At 43.4% G+C, this 19,443-nt stretch overlaps 1 protein-coding gene, 1 long non-coding RNA gene and 1 other non-coding gene across 9 annotated transcripts in view; all 3 read left to right on the forward strand.

Moving 5' to 3' along the window:
- The first annotated feature begins 455 nt into the window (after positions 1 to 455).
- Positions 456 to 7,980, forward strand: LOC132534648 (uncharacterized). 2 transcript variants are annotated; one of them, XR_009546380.1, is made up of 5 exons: positions 456 to 533; positions 2,951 to 3,025; positions 4,652 to 4,732; positions 5,163 to 5,229; positions 7,763 to 7,980. It is a non-coding gene; the product is annotated as an uncharacterized LOC132534648 (long non-coding RNA). The 2 variants fall into 2 exon arrangements; XR_009546382.1 differs by having other exon boundaries at positions 469 to 537.
- On the forward strand, positions 4,904 to 5,100 carry LOC132537326 (small nucleolar RNA SNORA74). The gene has a single exon (XR_009548775.1). It is a non-coding gene; the product is annotated as a small nucleolar RNA SNORA74 (small nucleolar RNA).
- A 2,316-nt stretch (positions 7,981 to 10,296) lies between the features above and the next one.
- MATR3 (matrin 3) overlaps positions 10,297 to 19,443 on the forward strand; it is a 38,637-nt gene continuing 29,490 nt past the window's right edge. The window contains exon 1 of one of the 6 annotated variants that reach the window (XM_060178955.1): positions 10,297 to 10,586. In XM_060178955.1, the coding sequence (XP_060034938.1) occupies positions 10,332 to 10,586 (255 nt within the window). In that variant the 5' untranslated portion in view covers positions 10,297 to 10,331. Of the gene's footprint in view, positions 10,819 to 19,443 lie in introns of all 6 variants that reach the window. The other 5 variants (XM_016185775.2, XM_060178935.1, XM_060178951.1 and 2 more) reach the window with 5 other exon arrangements.

The following is a 19,443-nucleotide window of genomic DNA, read 5'->3' on the forward strand; positions in this document are numbered from 1 at the left end:
CTAATCTATCCCAAAACCATCTGGTGAGATCAAGAAAAACCTAGATGAGTTGTGTAGGTGGAGGATCCATTAGCCGATTGACAACACTGCTGGAGAAAACAGATCCCAGTGGGAGATGGAGAAAGCGGGTTCCGCTTGCAGGAACCAAGAGCCGCCACTTTAACAGGGGTACGTAGGTAGGCCAAACAAGTTTTCTTTTGAGCAGTTCGGAATACAGAGCCTAGCCTAGAAAGAAATGGCAATGGAGTCAAATGTGTACCAGACCAGGATTCTCATCCTTGGCCTTCCGGGCTCAGCTACCTGTGGGAGAAGTATTCACAGTTCTCAGTCCCTCACTTGTCTTTTCCTAACCCCGCCCCTTGCACTTGCCTCTTCCTAACCCCGCCCCCTCGGGGGCGTGCTTTAACAAACCACACCCCACAGAGTCCCCGCCCCTCTGCCAACTCGGGGCGGGGCTCCCAGCCACTCCCGACTGCCCTTTCCCCTGCGCTCTCTCCTCGGGAAGGAGTGTGTGAGCCGAGCTCCAGCCACGTGTGCGTGAGTATAGACTGCATGGGGAAAGATTTGGAAGGTTTAGCAACCCGAGGCCGGACGCTGAGTTGGGGAGGCTTTTGCTGAGACTTGGAGGCTTTTTTTCTCGTTATATTCGGGGGAGGAGTGGAGGACTTCTTGAAGAGATTGGAAAATCGTAGCCCCACAGTCGCTCCCTACTTTTTACCCTCTCATGGCGGTGAGGAGTCACCTACAGTCTCAGAAAGCCTTGCTCTTACGCCAGGCCTTGAGAAGGTTTGCCAGAGGCACGTGTCCAATCGAACACGTGAGTCGCTTTCACCCAAACTGCGGAAAGGGGCATTTTGAAATTCGGGTGTAGGCCAGGACAACGAGCCACCTCTTTTCCAACTCCTCAAAATTGTTGGGCTGGGCGTGATATTAGGGAATACTAGGCTGGTAAAAGGTATAATTTTACTTGTTGGCTAGAGACAGGTCGAGAGGGAAAAGATGGGATCAGCATTACTTCCCATGAGGCTTCCCCCTGGAGGTGGGGATTGGGAGCTTGAACCCAAACTCTTAACACCCTTTACTGGTTAGCTACCCCTTCCCCCCCCCCCCTTTTTTTAAAGATTCCTTCAGCGTACTGAGGGCTAGACTCCTCAGGTTTGCGCACATTAGACAAGTGGCCTTTTTGCCGATCCTGCCGCTTTGTTAAATATTGTTTAATATGGTGCGCACATGAGAAGCCACTTATTAGCGTATGTAAGAAGAAAGACCGGTTCGTCATCCCCTTAGCTAGTTCTCATTTGCAGAAGGAAGTTTCACCAGCTCTTTTACAGACAAGAGTCTGTAAAAGGTGTGCCCTTCAACAAGGGCAACAAAAGGGAATAAATAAATAAAATATTTTTAAAATTTTTTTTAAAAAAGGTGTAACCTTTTAAAACCTGTAAAAGGGTGTAACCTTGGTGGCCAAATATGTATGGAAGGGACTAAGAAGATTGTTCTGGCACAGGTATTGCAAGGAATCCGAGTCAAGACCGCATGTTGAGGGCCTGTTAGTGCAAGGAGAGAAAGCCAGGAAAAGGGCAAAAGGGTCAGACTTGTGCAGTGTTAGGAATTGAACTAGCATCCTTAGACTTGTAAGTTCTGCAGCACTTAAACTGATTACCTACTGGTAAAAGCTGTTGGGCATAATGCTGATTCTGTGTTTAGGCCTCACAAAGACGTGGAGTTCAATTTTGCAGGAGTATTCACTGTTGGGGCAGAAGAGATAGCTCACTTAAATAGTGCGCTGCTTTGCATGACCCGGGTTTGAGTCTGGCCCTGGCCACACTGAAGGAGGGTTAGGTGCTATGGCCTTTCAGTGCCTTTATATCTAACTAAAACCCCATTCACTGTTGGCTTTAATTTATAGTGTTTTCATTTTGGAGGCACTAGCTGTGGACTTGTATTATGACCAGAACCAAATGTTGGTGTAAACAGGATGGACTCCCACTGAAGAAATCAGAAGAAAGCTTGTGGATTATACAGGTGGGATTTATCAAGGACTGGCACAAAACAAGGGCAGCAAAAGGGAAAATAATAAAAAAAAAATTTAAGAGTGCTATTATTATATCTCAAAGAAACCAGTTTTAAACTGGATATTGGAATAGGCCCTTAACAGCAAAGGGAATCTATTTCTAGCATCTGTCCACAAATCCCTCTTTGGATAGTCAACCCCTCCAAATAGGTCCTATTGCCACTAAGTGTCTTGTTCTTTCACTAGGGAAACAGGTCCTCTAGGACAATACCCATACTTGTTGGGCTTTTATCAGTTCCTACCAGGGCTGTATTCACTGGATCATTATCAATCTAGGGCAATAAAATCATGAGAGGAAAATCTAGACATTAATTCAACATACTCATTCTGCCTTGAAGGTGGAGTCTTAATTTTAAGACCTGAGCTAACAAGAACAAGTGGACTCACTGCAGTTCCCTTAGAAAACCAAAGGGTGCTTGACCTCCTTAATGCTGCAAAGTGTTGTCTCACAGATAGTAAAAGATGAAGCACAAAGCCTCAAGAGATAAGCTAATGAACACAGGGAAAGATTATCATGGGGCTCCTGGGAGGATAATTAAAATTGGGCATCTGAAATCTTTTGACCCAGTTCATATTTCCCGTCTCAACCTTCAAGTTTCAGGTGCTGTTGCATCAATAATACCTAACTTGCCTGGACACGTGTCCTCTTAACAAAATGATGCCACCCACCCTGCCCTTGTTATTTTCTATAGGGATAATAAGGATGTGTTTGGGGATGTGGATCTAACAATTGACCCTCAGCTTGTAGCAGATGCAGTAGACTGAAAATCCTTGTGTATCTCAAAGGAAATTTTTGTCCATGTTTCTAGAAGAGGGACTATTAGGGACACGCAGATCAGGGTCAAAAAGGCCCTGGTATTTAGACACAATTATCCACAGAGCCCCAATATTAATGGCAACCTTGATGAGCCTTACCCTTGCAGCCCAGTAAGCTTTGGGCAAGTGTAGCCTGAGGTGAGTACATCTGAACTAGCCTACGTTGACCCCAGCTGTAGGCAGCTGCCTAGGTTGCCTTGTACCTAGGCAAGTGTTACACTGCTGGGAGAATAGCAGCCTGTCGCTGGTTGGCATTCTGGGCCTGGTTCATATCAACACTGCTGTGGACTACCAGAATGCCAGCATAATTATATAGTTTGTGCATTCTTCCAAGCGCTCACCACCAACTGCCCACCCTTCCCCCCCCCTTTGATAACAATAACTGATAAGCAAGGGCTACAAAAGGGAAAGTGGCCTCCAGGAGCAGGGGATTCATCCCAACGCCCCAGTGATAACTCTAGAGGCAAAAAAACAGCAAAGGAAATGAGTAGGAGATGGAACATGGCCTATCCATGAGTAATTTGACTTTTATGGGGTGAGTATTGTCCCAGTCTGGGGACACAGCATAATAATTATACAAAAAAGTCTCATGCCTGAGGCTATGAAGTCCCAAGTTCAGTTCCCCCATAAGCCGGAGCTAAGCAGTGCTCTAGTTTCTCATTGCAATGAATAGCGCTTTTTTTTTCTTCAGGGTCATTGCTGGGGCTCAATGACTGCTACAGATGCACTATTCTTGGAGGCTATTTTCCCCCTTGCCCATGTTTATTGTCATTTGATAGGACAGAAAAATTGAAAGAGATGGGAAAAGAAAACACTGGCTGATTTGCTTCACAACTTTTTTTTTTTAAATCATTTTATTGGGTACTGTTTTTATTGTGACTAGCCTTGATTCTGAGAAAAATGTTTCAGATCTATACATTTAAAGCATTGGAAACCCTTGTTTCCCCCTTCATCAGGTTTACTGCTGGGAGTTGGTACCAGCACTATGAATCCACTACTCCTGGCAACCATTTTCTCCTTTTTTCTTTTTTTTAAATTTGTTCACTTACTTTCCCTTTTGTTGCCCTTGTTTTTTGTTGTAGTTGTTATTGATGTTGTCGTTGGATTGAACAGAGAGAAATGGAGAGAGGAGGGGAAGAAAGGGTAAGAGAAATAGACACCTGCAGACCTACACTGCCTGTGAAGCAGCTCCCCTCCAGGTGGGGAGCCAGGTGCTCGAACTGGAATCCTTACGCAGGTCCTTATGTGTGCTTAACCCTCTTTCTTCCTTCCTTTTTTTTTTAATTGGATAGCACAGAGAAATCAAGAGAGACACCTGCAGATCTGCTTCACACTTTGCAAAGCTCTCCCCTGCCCCACAGGTGGGAAGCCAGGGGCTTGACCAATCAGGATCCCTGTAGAGTCCCTCCACTTACCACTGGGTGCAATACTGTCTGCCCCCTGTGAAGTATTTTGCTAAGTTAATACCCTATCGGCCAGCAAATTAGTGTCCTATGTGGGAAATTTTTTTAGAATGCTAATTTTCTGGGGAGATGCTTCTCAGTTCTGGACAGAACTTGGCACTTAGGATGATGATGGGGCTTGCCCAACTTAGACACCTGCAGCCCTGCTTACATCACTGGGGAAGTTTCCCCCTGCGTGTGGAGACTAGGCACTTGAACCAGGGTCCTTGCACATTGTAATGTGTGTTTAACCAGATGTGCCACCACCTGGCCTCCTTTTTTTTTTGTCAACTATTAAACAGTAAAATCTTACTTCTTTTAGGGTGACTGAAAGTGGGGGTCCTGGGCCCTTCTGAAGAGAGGAAATTCATGGCAGATTGAACAGAGTGTATGGAGCTTCCAGGTAAGTACCGCTAACATCCTGAGTGTTGGACAAAATGGCTGAGGAGCTGGGAAAAGGATTCTTGATTCCCATTTGTTAAAAAGGGGTTTGGATATAAGTGGTTTCAGGCTTCTATTTGATAGGATTGAATTCCCAGGGATACCTGTACTCATGCCTTCCACTTGGGAATCACCCAGTGGTTGTCAGCTACCAAGGCTAATGTGCCTTGGGTGGTGTTACACTGCTGGAAGAGCAATCATTGCCTTGAATGACGTATGAGTCTGAGCACTGTTTTAGTGTGATGACAGTACCTTGGGGCAATGCCTTGCACCTCTTGAGAGTGGAATGACTCCTCCTGTGGAGTTGGTCCTAGTCTGGGTGCAAACATATTTCTTATTAAAATGCGCTACCTTAGAAACAGTGTGACATTCCTTTCCTATTTGAATCCTAGATGCCTTCACCTGAGTGAGACCTTCGTCATCAAGACCTTTGATGCCTGACAGCCCTGCATAGCACATGTATGTATGTAGTTGTGAAGGTCTGCATTAACTTGCATCATCTCAGATGGGTGGGATGAAATAGAGTAGTTACCTATCTCTAGTTCGTGACACAGAACTCTTAAAAATCACTGAAATTCAAAAGCACTAAGACCATCTGTTATTGATTACAGCTTCTATACTTCATGAAATTTCCTAAGTGAATGGAACATTCTGTTAAGTTGGGGCTGGTAAGCAGAAAGATCGTTTTGGATATTCATCCTATTTTCCAAAGAAAAAGGGGGCCTGGAAATGAGGTTGATAATACAGTTCTTAAGAAGTATTTGTGTGCAGTGAGTCAGGGTCAGGCCCCTGGTCCCACCTGCAAGTCGGAAGCTTCCTGTGGTTAAGCAGGACAGCAAGTGTCTCTTTGGTCTCTATGCAGTAAATTAATAAATAGTAAAAATTTCACCTTTGAACTAGTAAGACAAAAACATTTAAGCCGGTGATGGCAGTTTGGTGCTGTGGATTATACCTGGCACTTCAGAGCCTCAGGTAAAGTTTTGCATAACCGTTGTGCTGTCTCCCCAGCCCTTATGTTTTTAAAAAAAACATGAGAAAGGGAGAAACCAAATTTTCAGTGTCATCTGGTATATGGGGTGCTGGGATGTATTTACAAGATTCAACCACTGTACAACTTCCCAGGCCAGTGTCTCAGATTTTTAATCAAGAAAAAAAATACCCAAAGGGATAAATTATGCAGTCCCTAAAGGGACACAAAAAGGAGGCTCTGTGCCTAGGAATTCACACAAAGGAAAACAACCTGGTAAGAGCAACTAATTAAGACCATAAAAGAATGACAATGGCTCCAGGTAATCTTGTCGCTTAATTAGGGCTTTATGAACAGCTCCAGTTAATGGACCTGTCAATATTGGGAAACAGTTTCACTGAATTAACAATCAACTGTGATACCTAAAATGTGTACGTGTCAATCTTTACTGGTTAACTGAGTCATTGGTACATCATTTTTTTTTTTTTACCAAGTTAGCAATTATGATAAATAACATTTGTTGGGCCAGGTTTTCCAAGGACCCCCAGACTACACTTTTGGTTTGAGAATATTCCAAACTGTTTGGTACTAAAGTCCATATTTTAATAATTCATTTTATTTCTGCCTTTGTGGAGTCATGGGATGCTACTATAATCATTTTAAATGCAATATTTTATATAGTCTATGGCCTCTGTTTATTGTTTTTCATCTAGATCAGTGGTTAAGCCTTTCACAAAATAGCCTTCAGATGACTGATTATTTTTACCCTGTGAGCTCATAAAAGGATATGAAGTTTGTATCAGCTGTTGAAGCCTATCCTGAACAGCCATAGTGAGTTAAATGATTGGAGATGCATGCAAGTCCTATGAGCTAATGTGAGCTTCTCTGGGATCTGGTGGTGGTGTTTTGTTTTTTTTTTTTAATATTACAGATTGTCTGACCATGTGCTTGAGAATGGACTGAAGATAAATACAGATAAATACACAATTATTTAGAAGTTAAATTTAGCTTCAAAAAGTGTTAAATCGAAAGAAAGGTTTGCTGAGGATTCAAATTTGAGACATCTGTTACAAGTATCTAGGCTTTTTGTGTTTTGGTAGTCATAAATTCTAATTTGTAGAGACTTACTGGCAGTCTCAACTTTTTTGTCACTGACGAAAGTTGGTGCCAGAATAAAGCTTTAGCTATAATTGGATTTAAATGGATGATTCAAAAATATTTACTCTAGAGCAAAATCATTGATTTATAGTGTCAATTTCTTTAAATATGTTTACTGTATAAAGACATTGAGAAGGAAGGGGATGTTATAGAGAGAGACAACTGCATCACCACTCGCAGAGCTTTCCCCCTGCAGGTGGGGACCAGGGTCTCTAACCCAGGTCCTTGTGCATTGTAACATGCACTCAAACAGGTGCACAACCACCTGGTTCCCTATACAGTCAACTTTTTAAAGGAAATTTGTTAGAAGATTAAAAGTACTGTGCTAATGTATACCTTAGAATACTGACAACATTTTTACTGCATATTGTCCATGTATGAGTAATGCTAAATTTGTTCAAAATCCTGAAATCTAACATTTATACAAGGTATGCAAAGTTAGTGTGTGCAGGGACAACTAAGAGTCACCACTTTGCCCGAATATTTGAAACAACATGGTACAGCATCACTCTAGCAAAGTGATGGGGAACTGTTTTTCAGGCAAGACCCATTTGAATACATTCATGGGCCATGCAAAATTAACTTGAATTAGTGCTTAATGTTGCTATGAAAAAGCATGTTATCTTGGCAGGGCCACCCCTACTCTAACAAATATCACAACTGGTCCATTCCCTGGGCTGATTGATTATAGTCTTTATTAGAAAGAGGGACAGGAAACTAGAACATCACTCTGTCACATGGGTTGCCAAGGCTCAAACTCATTTCTTAGTCTAAAGCTGTATCTGCTGAACCATTCCAAATGCTTGACTCAGAACATTGCTGTTTTGGTGACTATTAACTGTCAGACTTCATTTTGTTTTTACGCAGAATGTCAAGCCCGAGAGATGACATACTTCTCAATTGGATAGTCAGAAGTACTTTTCCAACCTTTTTCAAAAGTCAGTGTGGTGGTGTTAGTATTGAAGTCCTAGCATCTTTTGTGTTACACATTTTTTATGGCCAGGGAAGTGGTTCGAGTAACATTCCTTCCAAGTGTGATCTGGTACTGTGGAAAATAAAGTATTTTTTAGCAATACAAGGAAAAATGTTCTTTGTTATGACACTGTATTCTAAATTACAAAAAAATAAAATATTTAAAATGAGTGATGTGACTAGATGTTTCTTTGCCAAAATTTTGAGAGCAAGGAATACTTCACCCCCCCCCCCCATTAAGTTATCTCATTTAAGAGAAGCAAATGCCATTTAAGTTTGGAACACACCTGTGGCTCTCAACATTTACAGTGGCTGGCACTTAATTGTCATTGGCATGTGACAAAAATCTAACCTAGCAACTTGTTAATTTTTGCTTTTAAATAAGTTTGCAGACCCTGGCATGAACAGAGGACTTAACCTACTTGTCAGGGAACTGACTGTACATGTGTGGGTATGGAATCTGGGGCCTATTGCCAGTCACATAAATCCAGGCAGAGCTCTGTTAAACCAGTATTGGAGAGGACTGCTCACCTCCTAGGGTAGTTTTATTGTATAAATTGGGGCTAAGGAGTTCAATCTCACACACAAAGTATTTGACATTAAACTCATGACCGCTGGAGCTCTTGAGTTTTATCTGTTACTGTAGCCACACCCTCTGAAATAGATTTTATTTATTGGTTTCCACTGTGTCCTTGTTGATAAGCAACTGAGCAGATCCTCCATAAATAGTTGAAACATTTTTAACTTAACATAATCACCAGATGGCATTGTAACCTTATATATTGGGATTAAGATACATTAATGTTTATATCTAGAGAAAAGAGCCTTCTGGTTTTATCTGCAAACTAGGAATATTCACCAGGATGTTGGAATCAAAGATTAACAGCGGGGAGCAGATTTGATTTCTGGTAGGTTTGAAGTTCACTGAATAATTAAGATCATTACTTTTGGTCATTATCAAATCACTTTCGGGGATCCCAAGTCCTCATTCTATCAAATGCCTTTTCAAAACCTATGAAAGTTCACATGCACATATGGATGGCAAATACTTCATTTTTTTTTTAGTTGATAGGATAGCAAGAGAAACAGCTCTGCTCAACTCTGGCTTATGGTGGTCCTAGGGGTTGAAACTGGGACCTTGGTCTCAGGCATGAAAAATTATACTTAAAAAAAATTTTTTTTATCTTTATTTGATATAGACAGAAATGTAGAAGAAGGGGGAAATACAGAGGTAAAGCTTTCCTCTTGCAAATGGAGTCTGGGGTTTGAACCGAGGTACTGTAATCTGCACTCGACCAGTAGTGCCACTACCTGGCCACAGCACTTACACTAAATGTTTTTCCTCATCCAACTATACCCCCTTAGAGAAAATTAAAGTAGCCTGGCTAATTCCCATGTCTTCAACCAAACGCAATGAAATCTTAGCACTATTCTTTTCTGTAAAGACATGTATTACTTGGAATCTCTTATTTTGGTAGTATACTCAATAAACTAATTGACTCTTGCCCCCATAATTTTATACATAAGTCTCTCCCATAATAAAATCTCCACCATTCTTTCAGTCTCCACTATCAAACCTTTTCTGTACTGGGGAATCCGCTTTCCTCTAGATTCCTCAGCACCTCAAGCACTTTGGCTTTCTCCCACTTTACTAGAAGCAACTCAAAATTAAATATGTCCATTATGTTAAATCTTTAAGATGTTTTTAGTCCTAGTTTTGACCTCATGGTGGCTCTTAAATCACTGAATTATTTTGTCTTTCGGGGCAGCACAATTTCTACCCACTCCCCTATGCTTTTCCTGCCTTGGCTTTAAAAAAGTTACTGGGAGATTTTGTAAGCAAGTGTACAATTTAATATTTTCCCATGATACCTGTTTTCACACCACACTACTAACATGCCAACCTTTTTTCCACTATAGGACACTGGATCCTTCACCTTTTCAGCTCCTTCCTGCACAGCCCCTTCAGAGTCCTTGGATCTTCTAAAGCAATAGACCGTACCTAACTAAAGTTTTCCCCTGCTCCTCAACATTTGAATTTTAAAACCCAGATATAGGGACTTTTGCTCTTAACCTATCTGGAATTTTTCCTCAGGCTTTCGCGTGCTTTATTCCTTTATTCAACGAGACCCTAGATTGGTCGAGTGTTTTACAATCATATCAAGTATTTTCCATGGGATGGACATGCTGCCATCCGCTTCAATAACCACCCTACACGCATTCTTGAGTTTGAAAGCCAACCACAACAGTTTTCCTTTACTAGTTCGGACCAGATAACCAGAAAGGAGAGGAATATTGCTGAGGCCAGGAGCATGTGGCAACTACATTCACAAGCATGCCCTATTTAAATTCTGTAGCATGCAATTTAGGGATGGGGTGGGGGAGGGAACCCATCGCTGTAGGAATAGGCACTTGAACTATAGGGCTGTGTGTTAGCCATTTTCCCCCGCTACAGGTGGACCGAATGAAAGAACAAGGATGTCCGCGGAGCGCGCGAGGCAAGTGCGCGCATGGCGAAGGGGAGGGGCCTTGCTCGCGCAGAAACCGGACCGAGGGGGGTGGGGGCCAGCTCTCTCGCGAGAGTGGGTTCGTTCTTGGGCTACAGCCACTGCTGCCACCTCTTACCGCGCCGTTGCTGCGAGGGATTGTGGGAGCCTCCGCGTCCCGCTCGCTAGGAGAGAGGTATCTCTCCTTTCCCCTCTCTCTCCCTTCCCCAAAGGTAGGCGTGAAGAGGGTAAGAGTCGGGGTGGGGTGACCCGGGGCTCTCGGCGTCCGCGGGGAGATGGCAGAGACGGCGATTCGGGCCGTAGGGGAGCCGGCGGCGCGCCCTGCTCGCTCGCACCCGCTCGGCCGCTCTGCCTCCCTCCGCGCTGCGTATGTGAGCCGCCTGCTCGGCGGCCGCCATGTTAGGAGCGCAGTGGCGGCGCAAACAGCCTCCTCGGGCGGCGGAGGTGAGCGGTCCGGGAGGGGGGACAGCCGGCCCTCCTGGCCCCAGGGGCGCGGCGGCTAAACTGGGGCGGGGAGCGTTCTACACGCCAACGGGACAGACGAGCCGCAGAGCTTCCCGCGTCCTGGGCTTCAGCTTGTGGGCGGGGGCGGGACGACGAGCCCGTTACACGCGGGCTGCGGCGCTGCGAAGGGAGGAGCGCCCGAGGCCTGGGGGACCGGCCGTCCGCAGGGGGCCTGCCGCTCGGGGAGGAGAGCTGAGAGAGCCAAGTCATTGGATGGTGCCAGCCCCGGATATGTGTGTGCCATTTCTTTGCTTTTGTTTCTTTCCGCCTTAAAACGTGTCCCAAATTGGGGCGTGGGGGGGCCCTCCCTCCACGCTGAAGAAGCGGAGCCGTTTGAGCGAGGCTCTTTCTTTTATTCTTTGGTGTCTCGGCCTTCGCTCTGCGGCTGTTAATCCATCGCCGCCCCCACCCCACCCCCGCATCACCCCCCGCCAGACTCCCTGGCCGGTCGCCCCATTCTCAGGCGCGCGCCTTTCGAGCCGGACCACAGACCCAGTCAGTCCCCCCTGCCCGCCCCCCGCCCCCACCTCCATCACGCAAAAAAAAAGAAAAAAAAATGGCCGAAAACTGAAACGTTAACGCTTGTTTTCTGTCTTTGCGTCGTGGAGAAAGAAGCCCTCTCTGCCAGACCCCGAAAGGCCGGGGAGCTGCTCTCCTGCGGGAGCGGGTGGCGGGGTGGACCTCACATTCCTTTTCTTTTCACTGGCGGAGTCTCGGGCAGGCTTCCTCTCCGGAGGCTCCGGGGGGTTGTGGGACCTTCCGGTTGGTTTCCAGACAAAGGGTCCGGGAGCCCCGTGCAGTGGTCGCCTCCCCGTTGTTGTTTTCCCCGCTGCAGCCGGCGAGCGCGGTGCTGCCCGATTCTGCGGTGTAGCGGGACTTTTCCTCGTTGGCGGCGGAGGAAGGAGGAAGACTTGGCGAGGTGTTTGGCCTGCCCTGTGGCCCCCTGAGCTCTGGAATATTCCCGCTGGAGCGGTGACAAGTGTTCCAGCCAGCTATTTCTAGACTGGCAATGGCAATTCCGAAATTTCTAGTCGCAATTTCAAGTATGCTGGAATATAACCTGGGTGAGAGAAGAGAGTCGTCGTTGCTCTTATTAACAGTTGGGAGAATTTGTATAGCTAGGGAGTTGTGCTTGTTGGGCAAAGCTTAATTTCAGATAAGGCACAGATTTGGCCCATTTAAATTAACATGGTTGACTCTCGGCTAAATAATTAAATCTTTATAGACTTACTGAAAATTAAAAATGTGCTTTGAAATAAAATGTACTTTGAAAGCCTCGATGGCCTGCCTGGTCATCTGTGCGGTCTGCCAACATTTTTCTACAGCAGTATGAGAAATACTAGGAGACATTTTTTTGTTGTTGCAAAACCCTCTCTTTGTGTGCCTTTTCACTTAAACAATGGTTCTGCGTGAAAGTTCTAGTTATGTAAGATTTGGGGAGGGGGAGACTAGCTCAAAGACATTTTGTTGTAGCTTTCTCACCCTTTTTAGCTATATACGTGAAATTGCTTCTATGTAGCGTTTTAAATTAGTACAGAAGACATTGTGTTCCTTGTCCTGAACTTTGTTATTAATGGAATTTTTTAAACGTACTAATTTTTCAGTGCTCTTAGGGACATGTAAACCAAAATATTACAAATGATGGCAGTTTTTTAATTATCTTTATTAGTAGAGATAGCCAAAAATGAAGGAGGAAGCGGGTGATAAGGAGACACCTGCAGCACTGCTTCACAGCTTGCAAAGCTTTCCCCCTGCAGGTGGGACTGGGGTCTCGAACCCGGGTTCTTAGGCATTGTAACAAGTGTACTTATCTAGGTGTACCACCACCCAGCCCCTGCTAATAATTTTTTAACAGTTTTTTAAAATTTTTATTTATTGGATAGAGTCCGAAATTGAGAAGGAAGGGGGAGATGGGAGAGAGACCTGCACACCTGCTGCACCGTTTGCAAAGCTTTCCCAGCTCGAACCGGGTCTTTGCACACTGTAATGTGCATTTAACCAGGTACACCACCACCCGGCCCCACAAATGATAACAATTTAAAGAATGAGGAATGCAAAGACGATGTCTCACATGCTTTTAGAAGTGTAAAATACAGTTCAAATTCTTAGTTTTATAGAAAATTTAAAATTTCATGGTTGAGGTGGTTGTATAAGTTTTCAGTGACAGTGTTGCTAAAGTAATTGTGTGCATAATTAGTTGTGATGTTTAACCGTACTTGAACTGATTATGGTGTGACCATTTAATGAAAACTTATAGTTATCAAACGCTGTTTTAGAAGGGAAATTTCAACAGTGGAAATGCAATATAGAAAATAATAAAAATCGTGGTAGGCAAATTTAAACACTTGTTCAATTTCAAAGAAATGTGTAAATAAGTATAAAAATAGAAACACCCAAATATACTATTACCTCTATTTGTTTTGACATGGGTGGTTGGTGTTTCTTTTCTAAACTTGCATTTACTTGTGCAGGCAGGAAGAAACTTAAAAAAAAAAAACTCATGTAAAGTAGCGCTTGTATAAAGTATGTGCTGAAATACTAGAATAGAAAGATATGATTTTGTAAAATATTTCACGGTCATTGAAACTAAATATAAACTGCAGTTAACTCTTTTAATTATCTAAAGGAAGAATTGAGTAGTGCTTTATTAGATAGCACACTTGGTTAAAAATAATTTGACCATGTTGGGCGGTAGGTAGCCCAGCGGGTTAAGCGCAGGTGGCTCAAAGCAAAAGGACCTGCATAAGGATCCCCATTCAAGCCTCTGGCTCCCCACACCTGTAGGGGAGTCGCTTCACAGGCAGTGAAGCAGGTCTGCAGGTGTCTATCTTTCTCTCCCCCTGTCTTCCCCTCCTCTCTCCATTTCTCTCTGTCCTATCCAATAACGACATCAGTAACAACTACAATAATAACCATAACAACAATGAAAAAAATAACAAGGGCAACAAAAGGGAAAATAAATAATAATAATAATAATTTGACATAGAATTATATTAAAACTGCCCCATACTTGTGGCTAAGTTTCTAAGTATATCTGTGTGACTTTATGTCTAGAATGGACAAGGCTGGGTTTGTTGGGGTGGTGTGGGTGGGTTGTAGAAAGTGTGTTTTGCAGTTTCTTTATTTCTGTCATTGATGGTGCTTCACTGCTCGAGCTAACTTTTTCAGGTAAAGATAGACAATAGAGGAGGGGCCAGGCTTGAACCTGGACCCTGCATATGGTATGGTAGCACACAATCAAGTTATTTTGCTGGCTTCACTCTGAAATTCTTGAGTGTCCTGGGATGGTGGATAGAGTGCTGAATATATTCAAGAATTGTAAGTAATTTCTAAAAGGATTCATTACTTTGGCTTTGCAGTTGCTAACTTAAATATGAACTTGAATTAAAACAGGTTGTATGGTAGAGTGCAGTGCTATCTATCTTCCCTAACCTGAAGATAGTTTTACTTGTGGCAGTTCTGAGTAGATAGGGTGCTTTGATGTGATAGTTTCCTTACAATTTTCTAGTTATATATCAAGCCTTAATGTTCTCTGTGAATAAATAATAAAGAGCTAGATTAAGAGCCCAGTGCACAGCTCTACAGTTTTATGCAGCCTGGGCTTTGAACCCAGAACTATAGTCATGTTGACCAGCTCCGCAGCAGATTTCCTCCCCAGTTTTATTTATTTTTATTTAACTTAATTTTTTGTTTAAAAATTTTAAAAGCTGGGGTCAGGAGGTAGCGCAGTGGGTTAGGCGCATGTGGCGCGAAGCGCAAGGACCAGCGTGGGAATCCCGGTTCGAGCCCCCGGCTCCCCACCTGCAGGGGAGTCGCTTCACAGGCGGTGAAGCAGGTCTGCAGGTGTCTTTCTCTCCCCCTCTCTGTCTTCCCCTCCTCTCTCCATTTCTCTCTGTCCTATCCAACAACGAACAACATCAACAATGGCAATAATAATGACCACAACGAGGCTACAACAACAAGGGCAACAAAAAAGGGGGGAGAAGTGGCCTCCAGGAGCGGTGGATTCATGGTGCAGGCACCGAGCCCAGCAATAACCCTGGAGGGGGAAAAAAAAAATTTTTTTTAAGCTATTTCAGGCTTTTTTTTCTGATCTAGAATTGGAATAGCCTGTGATTGTTGGTACCTGTCTTAACCACAAATGGATTAGTGATAAGTCACCCGTCTGGAAAGTTGTAGTTCTTCCCAGCTACTGTTGTTGGCTATGATATGTTGCTGAATAATAATAAAAAAGAAATAGTCTGTGGTAAGTAATGTAGCAGGCAGATAATAAATGCAACAAGTATGAAGTGAAATCAATTGTTACTACTGGAGTCTTTGTGTAGCTGTATCATTGGTTCTGTGATTTCAGGGTGATTTGTAAGGTTTTTCTTTTCTCCCCTTTGGGGGAACTTATAGGCTGTTAAACTTCTTGTGAATTGTAGAAGAATATAGGGATTAAGTGATAGCCTTGGCCTTGAAGGTGCTGCCTCTCCTCAGAGTCATTATTTCTTTCTCTCCTCAAAAAAAGAATGATACCTTGAAATGGTGGTGCCTAGCGGTACCACACCCCAGAAATAACCCTGGTGACAAAAAAGAAAAAAATCTGTTGTATCAACATTTTAAAAAATATTTGTTTATTTATTCCCTTTTGTTGCCCTTGTTTTATTGTTGTAGTTACTATTGTTATTGATGTCACTGTTGTTGGTTAGGACAGAGAAATGGGGAAAGAGCTGCAGACCTACTTCACCGCCTGTGAAGTGATTCTTCTGCAGGTGGGGAGTTGGGCTTAAACCGGGATCCTTATGCTGGTCCTTGCGCTTGGCGCCACGTGCACTTAACCCGCTAAGCACAACTCCCTAAAATTTTATTTTTTATGAGAAACACTAGAATACTGGTAGCCTCTTGCTCATGGTGGTGTCAAGAGATTGAACCTAAGCCCTCAAGCATATTAATGGTGAGCTATTACCACCCCCACCTCCTTTTATTCAAATGTCTCTGGGTGGGTTCTTTAACCTCTATAGAGTTCTCACTGGGTGTGAGAATCATGTAACATTAAAAACGATGTCTAGTGGCTAGGACATTGGACCTTCATAAAAGAAAATGTTGAGATCCTGAGTTTGATCACTGGCATCGCATATGCCAGAGTGATTCTCTGGTTCTCTCCTTTTTCTCATATTAATATAGACCTTAAAAAAATAGTTAACTGAGGGGCCAGCCATAGCACAGCGGGTTGAGCACACATGGCACAAAGTGCAAGGACCGGCGTGAGGATCCCGGTTTGAGCCCCCGGCTCCCCACCTGCAGGGAATTAGCTTCACAATCGGTAAAGCAGGTCTCACCCCTCTCTGTCTTCCCCATTTCTCTCCATTTCTCTGTCCTATCCAACAACAATGACATCAATAACAATAATAACTACAATAATACAAAACCAACAAAGGCAACAAAATGGAAAAAAATAAATATTTTTTAAAAAGGGAAAAAATATAGTCTCCAGGAGCAGTGGATTCATAGTGCAGGCACCAAGCCCCAGCAATAACCCTGGAGGCAAATAAAAAAAGTTAACTGTTTGAATAGGCATTATTTTTGTTCCAACAAGACACAAACACATTTTAAGTAATAGAGCAGTCTTTGTGCTCTCTACTACCAAATCAAAGTATAGATCAAATCTTACGGAAATCAAGAAGGGGACGGGGTAGATAGCATAATGGTTATGCAAAGTGACTCTCATGCCTGAGGCTCCAAAGTCCCAGGTTCAATCCCCCCACACCACCATAAGCCAAAGCTGAGCACTGCTCTAGTTAAAAAAAAAAAAAAAGAAAGAAAGAAACCAAGAAGGGAACCATTAAGTTTGCTTTAAAGTAGAAGAGAGAAGCAAAGTTTTGAAAATCATGAAAAAAAATGGAAGCCTAGGGAAAACACCATAGGAATCTCTTCTATGATAAGTGTATAGGTTTCTGTATTAGTAGCTGAAGGCACTCTGGCACGTTCTTTTATCATTAGCCATGGGCTCAAGAATTGTGCTAGAAAATAATTCTAGGACTGTAAAATAAGAATAATAGTTTTAAAGCACTTACAGTATTAATACTTAGTTTTCAACCTTTCTGTTATATGATAGACACATTGCTTTATACAATTCTGAAATTAATAGAGCTGGGACTTTCTTTTCTTTCTTTTTTTTTTTGCAGGTTTCTTTTTTTTTTTTTTTTAATTTAACAAAGGAGACGTTAACAAAACCACAGAATAAGAGGGGTACAGTTCCGCACAATTCCCATAACCCGATCTCCATATCCCATCCCCTCCCCTGATAGCCTTCCCATTCTCTATCTCTCTAGGAGTATGGGTCGTTGTGGGTTGCAGAGGGTAGAAGGTCTGGCTTCTGTAATTGCTTCCTTGCTGAACATGGGCGTTGACTGGTCGATCCATACTCCCAGCCTGTCTCTCTCTTTCCCCAGTAGGGTGGGGCTCTGAGGAAGTGGGGCTCCAGTACACATTGATGGGGTCGTCTGTCCAGGGAAGTCTGGTCAGCATCTTGCTGGCATCCAGAACCTGGTGGCTGAAGAGAGTTAACATACAAAGCCAAACAAATTGTTGAACAATCATGGACCCAAAGACTGGAATAGTGCAGATGAAGTGTTGGGAGGTATTCCCTGCAGGCTCTTGTGTACTTCTGCTTTCAGGTATATATTTTTCCCCTAGTTTATGGGCACGGGTGAACCTATGCTCTATCTCAGGGGACCTGGACTATATCTAGGTTTGGGGACTTTATTGGGGAGTGGAACACCTGGAATGGAATTAGAGAATACTATGAAAGGAAAGGTCTCACCCGAGTGATGAAGCTGAAAGGTTGTCATTCCACACCTGAAGTCTCTGGACACAGTCTGAAGTGAAGCATGCTGGGGTGGCACTCTTTGCGTTGATTAGGTTGCGATCCGTGGATGCAATGTTATTTGATTTGGGGACTTTATTTTCTTAGGGGTTTACTATTTTATTTTTTTCTAATTCATATATATATTGCCTTCAGGGTTATTGTTGGGGCTTGGTGCTGTATACTATAAATCCACTGCTCCTGGAGGCCATTTTTTTTTTGTTGCCCTTGTATTTATTGTTATTGTCATTGCTGTTGTTGTTGGCTAGGACAGAGAGAAATCGAGAGGGCGAGAGAAAGATAGACACCTGTAGACCTGCTTCACCACTTGTGAAGTGCCCACCCGCCCCCTCAAACGGATCCTTATGCTGCCTGTGTGCATTTGTTTTCTTTTTTAAAGGTTTTTTTGTTTTGTTTTGTTTTTCCCTTTTATTGCCCTTGTTTTATTGTTGTATTTATAATTGTTATTGATGTCGTCGTTGGATAGGACAGAGAGAAATGGAGAGAGGGAAGGGAAGATGGAGGAGAGAAAGACACCTGCAGACCTGCTTCACTGCCTATGAAGTGACTTCCCTGCGGGTGGGGGACCGGGGGCTCAATCCAGGGATCCTTAAGCCGATCCTTGCACTTTGAGCCACATGTGCTTAACCCGGTGCACTACCGCCTGACTCCCAAAGAAGTTTTGTTTTTGTTTTTGTTTTTTTTTTCCTCCAGGGTTATTGCTGGGCTCAGTGCCTGCACCATGAATCCACCACTCCTGGAGGCCATCTTTTCCCCCTTTTGTTGCCCTTGTTGTTGTAGCCTCATTGTGGTTATTATTATTGCCATTGTTGATGTTGTTCGTTGTTGGATAGGACAGAGAGAAATGGAGAGGGGAGGGGAAAACGGGGGGAGAGAAAGATAAGACACCTGCAGACCTGCTTCTCCGCCTGTGAAGTGACTCCCCTGCAGGTGGGGAGCTGGTGGCTCGAACTGGGATCCTTACACAGGTCCTTGCGCTTTGCGCCACATGCGCTTAACCCACCGCGCCACCGCCCGACCCCCACCAAAGAAGTTTTTTAAGTCTTTCAAATAAGGTGTCATGTCAGAGAGACTGGGAAGATAGCATAATGATTAAGCAAAAGGCTAATGATTGAGGTTCTGGGGCCCCAAGTTAAATCCCACCCCCTACACACTAACAAACCAGAACTGAGCAGTGCTTTAGTTTTAAAAAACCTTATGAGGACTGGGGAAACTGCATAATTGTTATGCAAAAGACTTTCATACTTCAGGCTCTAAGGTTCCAGGTTCAATACCCAGTACCACCATAATGCAGCTGGTCTGTGCTCTGGTGTTTCTATGTATCTTTCATTAAATAAAAAATAAAAATTATGTCACAGTGACATGAGATTATGGCACAGATCGCAATATAAGATTTCACAGTAGAAAATGAATAGTTCTTCAGACATTATATGTAGTGAGAAAAGGCAGTGATAGCATTAAGATAGAAAAAATGACTAGCCTTTAAAAGGAAACTGTTATTTGTAAAGGCTTAGTAAATACAATAAAAAAAAAACCTGCCTGCTGCCTACATTATCATATGAGATGTAAATATAAAAATAAAATAGAACATGTCTAGGAGATTGCCCAGGCACCTTATGGGAGTACCATGACACCAGGGGAAATTCCTATAATGTGGCATCTCTCCCTCTCTGTCTGAAGTTAACTGAATGAAAAGG

This window comes from Erinaceus europaeus, chromosome 2, assembly GCF_950295315.1.
Source record: "Erinaceus europaeus chromosome 2, mEriEur2.1, whole genome shotgun sequence".
Lineage (NCBI taxonomy): Eukaryota > Metazoa > Chordata > Mammalia > Eulipotyphla > Erinaceidae > Erinaceus > Erinaceus europaeus.